The sequence below is a fragment of the Nycticebus coucang genome, chromosome 8, assembly GCF_027406575.1.
Source record: "Nycticebus coucang isolate mNycCou1 chromosome 8, mNycCou1.pri, whole genome shotgun sequence".
NCBI lineage: Eukaryota > Metazoa > Chordata > Mammalia > Primates > Lorisidae > Nycticebus > Nycticebus coucang.
Genome location: NC_069787.1, coordinates 88,684,060 through 88,699,160, shown reverse-complemented (window position 1 = coordinate 88,699,160; position 15,101 = coordinate 88,684,060). Strand labels below are relative to the sequence as shown.

General features: G+C 39.9%; 1 protein-coding gene across 2 annotated transcripts in view; it reads left to right on the top strand.

Moving 5' to 3' along the window:
• Window positions 1–15,101, top strand: part of ANO10 (anoctamin 10) — a 252,988-nt gene that overhangs the window by 50,036 nt on the left and 187,851 nt on the right. For both annotated transcript variants that reach the window (XM_053598704.1, XM_053598705.1), the window contains exons 10-11: window positions 4,639–4,830; window positions 10,003–10,131. In XM_053598704.1, the coding sequence (XP_053454679.1) occupies window positions 4,639–4,830; window positions 10,003–10,131 (321 nt within the window). The remainder of the gene's footprint in view (window positions 1–4,638; window positions 4,831–10,002; window positions 10,132–15,101) is intronic.

Sequence of the window (15,101 nt, the reverse complement as noted above, 5' to 3'; positions counted from 1 at the left end):
CTGGGCATCTACCCAGAAGGAAAAAAATCCTTTTATCATAAGGACACTTGTACTAGACTGTTTATTGCAGCTCAATTTACAATCGCCAAAATGTGGAAACAGCCTAAATGCCCACCAACCCAGGAATGGATTAACAAGCTGTGGTATATGTATACCATGGAATACTATTCAGCCATTAAAAAAAATGGAGACTTTACATCCTTCGTATTAACCTGGATGGACGTGGAAGACATTATTCTTAGTAAAGCATCACAAGAATGGAGAAGCATGAATCCTATGTACTCAATTTTGATATGAGGACAATTAATGACAATTAAGGTTATGAGGGGGGAAGCAGAAAGAGGGAAGGAGGGAGGTGGGTGGGGCCTTGGTGTGTGTCACACTTTATGGGGGCAAGACATGATTGCAAGAGGGACTTTACCTAACAATTGCAATCAGTGTGACCTGGCTTATTGTACCCTCAATGAATCCCCAACAATAAAAAAAAAAAAAAGGAATGGTTGCTCTGGAGATGATTGTGCAAGGGAGTGGTGGTCCCTGGAGAAGCAGCCGTTCCGCTTGCTCCTGGTGCTTCCAGCTGTAGAAGTGATTGCTTAAGCAAAAGAGTGAGGCCCATTGCTGAAAAATGGAATGCCAATCTGAAGATTAATTTTCATATAGTAGTGCTATTGTGTACATATGAAACAGTTCTTTTAAGGCAGGGAATTTCTGGTTATTTTAGGAACTACAAGCAGGTCATTAGAGGTTTGGTATTTGTTATACTTGAAAGATAGCTCAGAAAAGTTCACTGTGTGTTCAACAGACTTTTCACGTGCTTTGATGACATTCCCTGTCTTTGGGAGGTGTGTGGGGCTCACGTTTGCTTCTGGCCACTGTTTCCTGCCTCCCGTGGCTACCCTCTTGGTGCAGCAATGCTGGGGAGACAGATACTTCAGTGGTTCATTCAGTGAGAACCTACTGTTGTTAAACTTTCACAGTCTCATTTTTCATCTTGAATGAATTTGTCTTCTCATTATTGAGTTTCTTGGCTGAATTTCATAGTTTTTCTCATATGCTGAATAATTATATATATATAATAGTTTCTATGTTCATCTTGAGTAGGAGTTTGTCCTCCTTTTCTCTCTACTTACTTCTGTCTTACATTTTGCAGTTGCTCCCACTAAACTTCTAAGTCCCTAGTCCAGAGCCAGGTATTTGCAGCCCAGAGCTCCCATCTTGTGGTGACAGTGAGCATTTTGTAGATCTGGTTACAGAATTAGGAGGCAGCACGCTCTTGAGATAAGCTGTATCTCTTGGGCCACAATTATAACATTTTTCAGACCTTCAGGGACAGAGGACCATTGTCTCAGTCCCTGGTTTTGCTCAGTCAAACTTGGTTCTAGTTGCACTCCAGGGGAGGGGGTGTTCTAGGCAACAGATCCAAGCCTCCTTGGATGGTCAGTGGTCTTAGAGCCTGGCCCTGTTCTGGTTTACCATCTTGAGTTTTGTCCATTTCTCACGTATGCAGCCGTTTTTTGGGGGGTGGTGGAAATATGTCTTAATTAAAATATATGCACATGCACTAGCATTTTCTGCCCTTGCTTTGTTTGGAGGAGAAGGTGATTCAAAGTATCAGTGCACAGAACAACTTGCACAGCACTATTAGACACGCAGAGGAGGTGCTAAGGAAAGGGGGCACAGGCAGCGCAGCCGTCCTTCCTGCACCAAGTGAGGATTGGCTCATTTTGGGCTAGGAGCTCAGTCTAGTTTACGTCATGGCAGGACGCTTTCTTGCCTGGGGGATGGTTTTGGGGGGTCACATTTATTTTTCTTCCTTTATTCTGTTAGAGAAAGTATGCCAGCAGCCTGTCCCCCACGTCTCATTCCATCCCCCTCACCTGTGGAGGCCTCATGTCACCTGCTATCACCTCTATTCCTGCTGCCCCTTCTACCTGCCCCAGCCATCAGCGACTTGCCTGCTTTCAACTAAGCAAACCGTTCACACCCTCTTCTTTTGCGTCCTGTTTCGTTGCTGTCTCTCATAGTTTTCTGCCATAATTCTCCATATCGTTGTTCTAATTTCCTGTTTCTCTTTCTGCAATCAATTAGGGTTTACTTTCAGCTCTTCTTTTTTTTTTTGAAATTGTTTGGATAAACAGTATCATCCCCAAAGCGCCCCAAACCAAATTCAGTCTTCTCCAGACAGGTTTCTCCTGCTTTTCCCCTGGTTCAGTGAACAGTATTCACAGTAATCCAGACACCATACTCCTCATCTGAGCAATGCTCATTTATATAAAAACTGCATGCCAAAGAGATGTCACGGCCAAAATTATAGATCTGATCTCTTCTGGCATCTCACGACATCTGACGATACCTCTCTAAGGAAGGTGAGAGAGGCAACATCTCTTCCCAGGTCACAGAGAAACACCTGAATCTCTATGTTAGTAATCATTTGGTGACTGATCAAGAACAAGATTCAAGACTTTGCCTTTCCAATTCAAACTCTTTTATACAGCACTAGCTCGCAGATGTGCGATAAAGGACATAATGTACTGTTTCTCTGCAGGTCCTTGGTCTGTCAGTTAACTCGGGTTGGCAGTGCTGCTCCGTAATGTGCCTGCAGGGTCCTGCATGATCTGGCCATTTTCTCCTCATCTCCTGCAAGTTCCTTTTACTCTCTCTGTTGGAGAGATATTGAATATTGGCTATTTCAGCTCCTCTCTCCACATACAGTATTTGGAGAGAGGAGATGCTTTTGGATCACATTTGTTCTAGGTGACTGTTTCCTATGCAAGAATCCTTCTTTCTGGGTATATTTTTGTCCTCACTGAAGTCAATGAATTTAGAATTGTATTTTCTGTAATCTCATCCTGACTGCTGTAATGAATCTAAAATAATGTTGCCAAGCTTTGGGAAAAAGCAATTTGGCTGAAACTTAAGGAAACATCATTATAAAAGTAATGCTTGCTCACTCACTACAGAAAACTTGGAAAATGCAGGGACAGAGTAAATAAAACAGAAGTCCTCTGTAATATGCCCACCCAGGGTAATTCACTGGAGTCTCCTGACCCCTACTTCCCTACCCCAGGGCTAAGCTGTGTCTCTTCTGAGATCTTTGCTATTCACTGCTGGCCTTTCCCTGCGAACCGCCAGTCCACATCCACCTGCCTAGTTGCCTAAGGCTGAATTTTCATAAGGAAAGTTCCAGCTAGAGCAATGTATTGCTTCATAATAAATGAGCATCCTTCTAGGTGTGCTGTGGACATTTTAAAAGATCATTAATTAAATTATTTTCAAAACATAGTAAGTATATTCTTTTTTTAACTTTTTCTTGATCAACATAATTTATGTGTGCCGCAGAAGTTTAACTATAGGTTCAAGTGTGCCAATGAGATAAAAAAGGTTGAAAAGCAGCACGTTAACACTCGGAGAGACTCCAGGAGATTGAATTAAGGCAGGTGTTTTGACTGGGTTCTTTCAGAGTACCAGCAACCAGGTCAGATAATGACTTTCCTCTGGGAATGAGGCTTTCAAAGATTCTTAGCCCCACTCTGTCCGCCCCCTTCTTCCTGCATGGCATTGTTTTCATGGCTGCCAAACAGCTGGGGACGGGAAATGAGAATATGTCACAGTGCCACGAAATTCCGCTGTTCTTCTTAACTATTTGCTGCCTGGGTTGCTGAAACTCTTTGTTTAGTTTCCAGAGAACTAAAAAAGCCGATTCAGACAAATTTTATTTTATTTTACTTTTTTTTGAGACAGAGCCTCAAGCTGTCACCCTGGGTAGAGTGCCGTGGCATCACAGCTCACAGCAACCTCCAACTCCTGGGCTCAAGTGATTCTCCTGCTTCTGCCTCCCAAGTAGCTGGGACTACAGCCTCCTGCCACAATGCCCAGCTATTTTTGGTTGCAGCCATCATCATTGTTTGGTGGCCCCGGGCTGGATTCAAACCTGCCAGCTCAGGTGTATGTGGCTGGCACCTTAGCCACTTGAGCCGCAGGCGCAAAGCCTTTATTTTACTTTTTTTATGTTGCTATATTATGGAGGGGTGAACTTCTGGTGGTCATTACTCTACCTTTTCGTTGGCACCACCACTGTTAATTTTTTAACGCACTAACTGCCATGTGAGTTGTATTGAACTTAATGCTAGTTTTGAGCCTGGGGCCATGTGAAACATACACATCTCTTGACCTATCTTCAGCTAGTAAAACACTATGTCCCCAGGGAAAAGAAAAATTTCTAGAGTGGCAGTCAACGTGTTAATGAAGGATCAGGGAATGACATTCTGAGTATTAATGATGTAGGAGGACATCATGAACAATGTCTAGCAGTGATCCTGGATAATTTCTTCATAGTTGATGAAGAGCAAACATCTTTAGCTTTGCTGTGGCTTACTGAAGGAAAATAATGCGGTAACTCGGAGACGCGGGACAATGAAATGTGCAGCTACATAATTTTTCATTCTTTATTTCAAGGACTTAATATATATAAAGTTGCCTTGAAATTAAGTAAATTCTCTGATTAAGAAGAATTGGGGGAGAATTCTTTGAAGGCTTTTTGAATAGTGAAAGGCCAATGCCTTGAATAGCATTGCAAAAGGATATTCCTATTATATGATATTGAAACTGTGCATGCTTTCTTTTTGGTTATATTTTCAGGGTACCTTCGATGATTACTTGGAGTTATTCCTGCAGTTTGGTTATGTGAGCCTTTTCTCCTGTGTTTATCCATTGGCAGCTGCCTTTGCTGTATTAAATAACTTCACTGAAGTCAATTCAGATGCCTTAAAAATGTGCAGGGTCTTCAAACGTCCATTCTCAGAACCTTCAGCCAGTATTGGCGTGTGGCAGGTAAATATTTGAGAAAAAGTTGTTCCTTTAAAAAATAAAAAAAATGAGTTTTTGTGACAAAAACGAAGCGAAACAAACTCAAAAACCAAACAACAAACAAAAAACCCTTCCATTTCAAAAATTGGATTTCCGTCTTTACTTTTCTATAAACTAGCTATAAGACCTTAAACAGTCTTTAACCTTCTCTGGCCTAACTTTCCTTTTTTTTTTTTTTTTTGGTAGAGACAGAGTCTCACTTTATGGCCCTGGGTAGAGTGCCGTGGCATCACACAGCTCACAGCAACCTCCAACTGCTGGGCTTAAGTGATTCTCTTGCCTCAGTCTCCCAAGTAGCTGGGACTACAGGCACCCGCCACGACGCCCGGCTATTTTTTTGGTTGCAATTCAGCCGGGGCTGGGTTTGAACCTGCCATCCTCGGTATATGGGGTTGGTGCCTTACCAACTGAGCCACAGGCGCCGCCCCAACTTTCCTTTTTTTTTTAAAACTGGGGGTTGAAGGAGGTAAAATATAATCTGTAAGACATCTTTCACATGTAACACAGTTTTCTAGGTATGTAGCCGGCTGAGGCTTCATCTGAACAGGTAGTAAGGAGGTGTTCCTCACCTTCTGCTTCAACCTGGCAGCAATAAAGCTATCTTTCTAGTCCCTGCTAGAATGGTCTCAGAAGAAGTCTAGTTGGATATAAGGATTTTCATCACCACCTTGCACAGTAGAGACTATGTGGGAACACGTACAAGGCACTTTAACCTCGCAAAGGTGTTAACAGTGCAGATCTGGTGGGAAGACGAATGCCCACCCTGACCCAGCAATAATAAGGAACCTTCTCAGGGCCAGAGGTGCCTACATGGGGAACCTAGACTTCTACTTCTACCTGATAGTAAGGAGATATTATCCCTTCTACCCGTGTGGGAGTGGTGTCACCTGAAACAGAGGTTTAAATAAGATTTAGAATCTTTTAATACTCAACATGTCCAGGTTTCTATAAAAGAATTATTCATCAAAGTGATTTTTCATCATACAAAGAAACAGGAGGATACTGAACTGAATGAGAGAAGAAGATCAGCAGATACCACTATCAAGATGACACAGATGTTAGAAATATTGGACAGAGGTTTTAAAGCAGCTATGGTAAAAATGCTTTACAAGTAACTATGAACATACCTGAAACAAATGAAAAAGATGAAAAAACAGAATGTTTCTACAAAGAAACAGAAGATACAAACGAACATCAAATTGATGTTTTAGAAGTGACACATACAGTAACTGAAATAAAAAGTTCAGTAGATGGTTACAACTGCAGAATAGAAGGGATAGAGGAAAAACTTATTAGCTAGAAAATAGAACAAAATACATTACCCATTTATTTTCTCTATGAACAAGAGAGAAAGTAGATCATAAAAATAAACATAGCTTCAGGGACCTATGTGAGAATAACAAAGGAACTAACATGTCATTGGAGTTAGAGAAGGAGAGGAGAAAGAAGGAGGGGTCAAAAAAGTACTTCAAGAAAAAATAATGGTCAAAAACTGTTCAAATTTGGCAAGAGACCTAAGTCTATAGATTAAAGAAATGGTGCAACCCCCAAATAAGGTAAACCCAAAGAAATCCATGCCAACACACATCATAATTAAAAATTTGAAAACTAGGGCAGCTTCTGTGGCTCAGGGAGTATGGCGCCTGCCCTATATACCGAGGGTGGCGGGTTTAAACCTGGCCCCAGCCAAAACTGCAACCAAAAAAAAAAAAAAAAGAAATAGCTGGGTATTGTGGTGGGTGCCTATAGTCCCAGCTACTTGGGAGGCAGAGGCAAGACAATCGCCTAAGCCCAAGAGCTGGAGGTTGCTGTGAGCTGTGATGCCACAGCACTCTACCGAGGGCCATATCTCTTAAAAAATAAAAAATCTGGGCGGCGTCTGTGGCTCAAGGAGTAGGGCGCCGGTCCCATATGCCAGAGGTGGCAGGTTCAAACCTAGCCCTGGCCAAAAACCAAAAAAATAAAAAAATAAAAAATCTGAAAACTAAAGACAAAGTGTTAAGAACACCAAAAGACAAATGACATCTTATCTATAGGGGAAAAACAAATGGAATGGCAGCCAATTTCTTATCTGAAACCATGGAGGCCAGAAGAAAGTGGCACAATACTTTTTAGTCCTTAAAGTAAATTATTGTCAACATAGAATTGTATATCCAGAGATGACATTCTTCCAGAATGAAGGCAAAATTAGAACACTCTCAGATGAAGGAGAACTAAGAGAATTTGTTACTAGTAAACCTATCCTAAAAGAATGTTACAAGAAGTTTTCTTAACTAAGGAAATAACAAAAGAAAGAATCTGAGAACACTAGAAAGAAAAAACAAGGTAACAAAAATTATGAGTAAACATATCTCCTATTGAGTTTTCTAAGTTAAGTTTGGTGGTTGAAGCAAAAATTATAACACTGTCTAATGTTTCCAAATATAGTATTTAGACAGAATATTAAGACAAATATAAGTAAGGGTTGGTAAAGGTAGGTAACTGAGAAATGATGACACAGTAGAATGAGATAAGTTTGTGTATATAAATATACATTGCATTATGTTTATACAACATATAGATTACATTATATAATGTAATAAAAAAAAAGCAGGAGTGGCTCTGTGCCTGTAGCTCAGTGGCTAGGGCGCCAGCCACATACACTGGAGCTGGCAGGTTTGAATCCCACTCGGGCCTGCCAAACAACAATGAGAACTACAACCAAAAGATAGCCGGGCATTGTGGTGGGATGCCTGTGGTTCCAGCTGCTTGGAGGCTGAGGTAAGAGAGTTGCTGAAATCTAAGAATTTGAGATTGCTCTGAGCTATGACACTACGGCACTCCATTGAGGGTGACATAGTGAGACTCTGTCTCAAAAAAAAAGAAAGAAAGAAAAGGAAATAAATGTTTAAAAGAAAAGCAGGAGTGACTATATCAAATAAAATAGGCTTCTGAGCAAAAAATTATCAAAGAGGGACATTCTATGATAATAAAAGGGTCAAATTACCAGGAAGACAGCTATCTTAAATGTGTATGCACCAAAGAACAGAGTTTTATGATATGTAGTATGTGAATAAAAACTTGAACTGAAAGGAGAAATAGGACAAATGAGAGGACATTTCCATACAAAGACTGCACAGGAATGTTTATAGCAACTTTATTTACAATAATCCAAAAGTGGAAATAGCTTGGCATCAATAGATAAATAGATGAGAAAAATTCTGATATATTCATATAATGGACCACTACTTAACAATAAAACAGAAATGAATTACGGATACATACAATATGGCTTAATCTCTAACTCATTATGCCCAGTGAAAGAAGCAGACATGAAAGATTATATATATCTTATGGTTCCAGTTATATAAAATTCTGGAAAATGCAAACTAAGTCTGTATTGTCTATATTGACAAAAAGCAGATCAGTGTTTGCTTGGGGCCACTGGTAAGTAAAGGGATGGATTTCCAAGGGGTGTGAGGAATCTTTGGGGGGAAATGGAAATATTCTGGATCTTGTGTGTGGTGGCGATTTCACAGGTAAATACATGGGTCAAACCTAATGAAATGTATATGTTAAATGAGTGCAGTTTAATATATGCAAATTGTAACTCAATATAGGCACTTAAAAAAAAAAAAGAAAGTTTAATTACAAACATATTGCAAGAGCAGGAAGCCAGACATTGTGCTGTGTTGCTTTGGAAGTGTGATCTGGTCAACCCTGTGAAGTGCATCTTGGTGCTATCAGATTACAAATGCATGTCCCCCTCAACTCAGCCATTTCACTTTCAGGAATTTAGTTTAATTCACACTTGTTAAATGATGTACTTATAAAGTTGCTAATTGTAGCATTGTTTGTGATAGCAACTAAATAAATTCTGGTACATCCATGCAATAAAAGCAGTTGTGACGATGAGTGGGGTATTCTTTTAGTACTGACCAAGAAACTCCTTCAAGACACTTTATAGGACAAAAGGGAGAGTCCTAATAGTGTTTATTATGCTGAAAAGAGAGTAAGAAAGACTGTGTATAAGTATTCGTTTGCTTATATTTGCATCCAGACCTTTGTCTGGAAAGGGCTATAAGAAATTAGCAATAGTGGTTATCTTTCAGGATGAACAGCTGGAAAGCGGGAGGAAAGGGGACAAGGAGATCATTCACTGTACACGTAGGACTTTTGTTTTTTAACACTATGTGAATGTGTCAAAAGTAAGTAAATAGAAATCCTAAGCTATTTATAGAGAAGATAAAGTCTTGAATAGGCTTGTGAAGAAAACAATGGAAAAGTAATCAGTTTACACAAAGAATTTCTAAATTAAAAGATGGTAGAAATTTTCCGTGGAAGGACATATGTGTATTAAGTTTGGATTCAATCATCTTTTTTTTTTTTTTTTTGCTTCTTTTAAATAGTAATTGTGTTCCTTACAATTCATGGTCAAGTATTGATGATCAAGTACTTTGTATTAAAAAAAAAGTAATAGTCACATTTCTACATCTGTCCTCAGTGTGTGCACCAAAGTCTCGTGGGATCTTGGATCAGAGTTTGTTTATTTAGTAGGGTTCATTGGAGCCTAGCATCTGTATTTTTCTAAAGCAATTTAGAAAAAAATTTGGTAAACAGTGTGATTGATAATTGTGTGATTACCAATCACAAGTGTGATTTGGTAATTGCTGTTAGGAAGGGTCACTGTTTATAACAGGTGCCTTGGTTATAAAGCGGGTTATAGCTGTACATGGTATGTGATCTGTCAAAGTAGAAGGATAGTTTCACATCATAAATTCTTTTTGAAACCTCACCTGGTTTTGAACGTGAAACATTTTCTCTGTCATCTCTACTTTAGATTTCCCTTAGAATGTGAGCAGAGCAACTTTTACATTATTCCATATTCAGGTCCTTGGCTGCCTCCAATTAGGAAGATAGAACATACTGCTTTGGGATAGTCAAGCCAACAGTATCTAAAATACCTTCTTCTAACAGTATGGCTTTTTTGGGCTAAGAAAATCATAGCATGACAGAGGGAAAAAAAGTTTAAAATGTACTTGGGAATATTTTGAACTAGGGTAAGACTTTTTCCTTGATTTTTAGATAATATGAAAAAGGCTGAGGAAATTTAAGTTTTCATTGCAATTTTAAATTTCACATTCTTGTTTCTTTTAGTTGGCTTTTGAAACAATGAGTGTAATATCTGTCGTCACTAACTGTGCCCTGATTGGAATGTCACCTCAAGTGAATGCAGTCTTCCCAGAGTCAAAAGTGGACCTTATTTTGATTGTTGTAGCCGTGGAGGTAAGTGAAAATTTAAACCTATTTTAAGTAGCATCCACATCAGATACTCCTGCTGTCCTAAAGCAGTACTGTCCCCAGCCGTCCATGACCGACCGTTTACACTACTAAGAAGTAAGTAATAGAAGACACGAGGATTTAGGCTGTACCGTCTTCCCCAGGTTTGGAAAACAGTCCCAATGATGCAAATGGGAAAATACTTTTCCAGACTACGTGCTGGCCTTTTCAGTGTTAAGTAGATAAATCCAGTCTGAAATAGAATTCTAGAAACTTAATATGTATTTTTAGTCTATTACAGGGAAACAACCCTTCTACTTTCTTAAGCAAATTAATCCTAAGAAATGCTTTTTAGATGATGATTTAAATCAGGTGTGGAATTCATTGTGACACACTCTTAAACTCCACAATGGAATTTGTAGGAAAACATGTAATTTCACATGTAAGGTACAAGTAGCCTGTCTGTGTTCTTTTTAGGTTTTCCTTTTATCATGTTTTGGAATATGGATTCTTGTAACATCTTGGAAATTAATCACTAATGAAATGTAAATGGAAGAATTTGTAGGATCCTTTTTTGTTGCCTGTGGTTATTGACAGGAATATGGTGATCACCTTTCACGTTTAGATATTTCAAAAACAGAACAATTGTGGAACTTTATTATATACTTTAAATGGACAATTTAGCAGGATCTTAGAGTGGTGTTTCATATACCTAAGGACTCAGGGCTGAGCAGAAGAAATGAAATCATGAACTTGCACATTTCCAGTGTTGGCTAAAGAAATACATTCTGCTTTGCTTATTTTGCTCTTTTATCGTATTTGATAGGAATCTGTGTTCGTGATAGATGCTATATGTAGAATATACATTTTGGAGAATGATTTTAGATAGCAATGAGTAGGAGGAAAAAGAGAATGGCTCTGGCAGATAAAAGTAGGTCTGTTTTGAATTTTGTAAGTTGAATAGGATTTTGGAGAGCTATTTGCAAGGCTGATTTTATTACATGTGAAAATGAGGGAACAAGACAGAGGTACCTTAGACAGGAAGAGGCAAGCTGTCTAGGCCAAAGTGTGCCTGCTGGATTTAGGATACGGTCCTTAACTTTAAAAATCTAGAAACTTGGGCGGCACCTGTGGCTCAGTGAGTAGGGCGCCGGCCCCATATGCCGAGGGTGGCGGGTTCAAACCCAGCCCCGGCCAAACTGCAACCAAAAAATAGCCGGGTGTTGTGGCGGGCGCCTGTAGTCCCAGCTACTCGGGAGGCTGAGGCAAGAGAATCGCTTAAGCCCAGGAGTTGGAGGTTGCTGTGAGCTGTGTGATGCCACGGCACTCTACCCGAGGGCGGTACAGTGAGACTCTGTCTCTACAAAAAAAAAAAAAAAAAAAATCTAGAAACTTATCTTAGTATATTCTGAATTAATTAGGCTTTTGAGACTGACTTAAGTGTAAAAACGGAGACTCACAAGGGACTGAGCAGAATGTCAGGTACTTAATTTACCCTAAGAAGTTTCTTTTTGCTGTGTGCAGTGGCTCATGCCTGTAATCTTAGCACATAGAGGCCAAGGTGGGAAGATCACTTGAGGTCACTGAGCAAGAGTAAGACCCTATCTCTACTAAAAATAGAAAAATTAGCTGGGTGTGGTGGCTCATGGCTATAGTCCTAGCTCCTCTGGAGGCAGAGGAGCTTGAGCCCAGGCATTTGAGGTTGTGCAGAGCTATGCTGATGCCACTGCATTCTAGCTGGGCTGTCTCAAAAACAAACAAAAAAAGATACGTTTCCAATATCATAACAGACAGTTTTAAAGATTGGTTATTAGAAGTTTTCTTGGTAAATTTAGAACAAGAGCAAGGAGAGTGTGATAGTTCTAACAGACAGAAAACCTGTAAACCATCCATACCCCTCAAAGAGCAGATCTCTGACACAGACGGGATCTTGTTGTCCACCACCAGCTTCTGAGCAAGGCTGGCGGAGTTCAGTGCAGCCCACTTGATTTCACCTTCACTTTCTCTAGATTTCTGGCTGGCTCAGTCTTCCTTCCTGTATATTACCATCGATTAGCCTACACTTTCTTTATTTAGTGCTATCTTAATCAGAGAGCTAGGGTCTAATTCTTCTTAACTTCATTTGGAGATTTGCCGGCCTCCAGTACTGTTGTGCCAGTCTGCTGTGCCACGGGCTGGTTTTGCCGGCCTAGTCCTCGTGGCTTCACGGAGTCTGCAAGTTCTGGAGGCACTGATTGTTGCCCTCTAGGGTCTTACCATTACACCTCCTCTTACTCGTTTTTCTCCCTTCTCATGGTTAATACAGTTAAGATAACTGTTTTACTATCATGCCCTAAACTGGTTTCTTAGAGTACAAAAGTTTTTATTAAAACATCCTTATGGAAGCGGGAGGATCTCTTGAGCTCAGGAGTTTGAGGCTGCAGTGAGCTATGAGACACTCTAGTCTGTCTCAAAAACAACAGCGACAGACATCTTTCTGAGGAAAAACTTTGGGTTATCTACAGAAAATTTACATTCTTGGGATAATTAGAGTTCGTGGGAAGTTGCAAAGATGATAGAGTGGTTCCACGCACCCCTCACCCAGTTTGCCTAATGGTCACATCTTAAGTAACTATAGTACAATGTCAAAACCGAGAAGTTGCCATTGGTACAATATGTATGTACTTCTTTGTCATTTTATTCCATGTGTAGATTCGCACAGCTACCACGACAATCAATATATATCTGTATCACCACAAGGATCTCCCTCTTGCTATCTCTCCATAGTCCTACCTGGCTCCTCTCGCCACCATTCCTAACTCCTGGCAACCACAAATCTAGTGTCCTTTTCTTTAATTTCGTCATTTCAAGGATGTTATACACATAGAATTATATAGCATGTGAACTTTTGGGGGGTATTTTCTATTGGGTTGAATTATATCTCCTTAAAATATGTCCTGAAGTCCAAACCACCAGTAGTTGAGCATATGGAGATGGGGTTTTTATAGATGTAATTAGTTCAGGCGAGGTCAGACTGGAGCAGGGTGAGCCCTTAATCCAGTACGACTGGTGTCCTTATAAGAAAAGAGACACAGAAACATGAGGAGAGGATACTATGTGACGAGGGAAGCAGAGACCTAAGGGCTGCAGCTGCAAGCCCTGGAGTGCTGAGGATTGCTGGAGACCTACAGAAGCTGGGCTGTACCAGGACGGCTCCCCGTGGGTTTCAGAGAGATCATGGCCCTACCGACACCTTGATTTTGACTTTAAGCCTCCAGACTATGAGAAAATACATTTCTGTTGTCTTAAGGCTTCTAGTTTACGTTCTGGCAACCGTAAGAAACTAACACAATTTCATTTTTGTTTGAAGAACTTATTAGCCGATCTTTAGGTAAGTCTGTTAGCAACATGTTCCCTTAATTTTTCTTCATCAGAGAACTTTTTTTCTTCTTTCGTTCTTGAAGGATAGTTTTGGTGGATATAGAATTCGTGAATAACAGTTTGTTTCTTTCAACACTTGAGAAATATTTTGGTATTTCTTTTTGGTCTCTATGGTTTTAGATGAGAAATCTGCTGGTATTTAGGGTAGGTGCTGTGTCCATTTTTCTATGGGTGTTTTCAAGATTTTTTTCTATATCTTTAGTTTTTGAAAGTTTAGTCATGATCATCAGTTGTACTGGGGATTTATTTGGATTTATTCTCTTGGGGGCTTGCTAAGCTTCTTAGATATGTGGGTGTGTGTCTTTTACCAAATTTGGCATCTTTTCAGCTATTATTTTTTGAAATACTCTTTTAATCCCATTCTTCTTCTTGTCCTGGGATTCTGATGTGAATGTTGGGTCTTTCATATTTTCCCACAGGTCCCTCAGGCTCTTCTCAACTTTTTTCCACCAGTCTGTTTTTACCCCTTTTGTTCAGACTGAGTGAATTCTGTTGGTTTTATCTTCATGTTGACTGATTCTATCCTATGTCACGTCCATGCTACTATTGAGCTCATCTCTTGAGTATTTTTTAAATTGTTATTGCACTTTGAAGTGCTATAATTTTCTTTTCTTTTTTCTTTTTTATTTTTTTTTACAGTTTTTGGCCGGGGCTGCGGCATATGGGACCAGCGCCCTACCCCTTTGAGCCACAGACGCCACCCTGAAGTGCTATAATTTTCATTTGGTTCTTTTCATTTGCTTCTATTTCTTTCCTGAGATTGTCCATTTTTCCATTTGTTTCAAGAGGATTTGTAATTGATTATTTAAGTCAGCTTTTATGATGGCTTGTTTTAGTCAGCTCATGCTGCCATGAAAAAATACCGGAGATTGAATGTCTTAAATAATACACTTACTTCTCATGGTTCTGGAAGCTGGAAAGTCCAAGATCAAGGTGCTGGCAGATTTGGTTACTGGTGAGGGACATAGTCCTGGCTTACAGATGGCTGCCTTCTTAACTGTGCAATCACATGGTCAGAGCAGAAGTTCTTGTGTCTTTTAAGGATACTAATCCACATTATGGGAGCTCCAGTCTCATGACCTCATCTACTTGTAAACCTAATTACTTTTAGAGGTTCTGTCTTCTGTACCATCACAGTGGGAGTAAGGGCTTTAGCATATGAACTCATCTTGGGGGAACACAAACCTTTAGCTTATAATATAGCTATTTCAGAAATCCTTGTCAGGTAATTTCAACATCTGGTTTATTTCAGTGCTATTGTTTGTATTTTTTTGGTCAAGTTGAGGTTCTTGTTATGATGAGTGATTTTTGATTGACACTTGGATATGTTGAGTATTATTTTATGAGACTGGATTTGGATAAGATTTAAATCTTTTATTTTAGCAGGCTTTCTCTGATATAACTTCAGCACAGGTCGGGGGGGTCATCTTGTCGGTAGTAGAAGTCTAAGTTTCCCACATGGGTTCTGTTGACTACCAAGGTGGAGGAGCCTTGTTGCTGCTGGACAGGGCTGAGAGTTCGGCTCCTCACTCCCCTCATGCCACTGATGTCTGCTT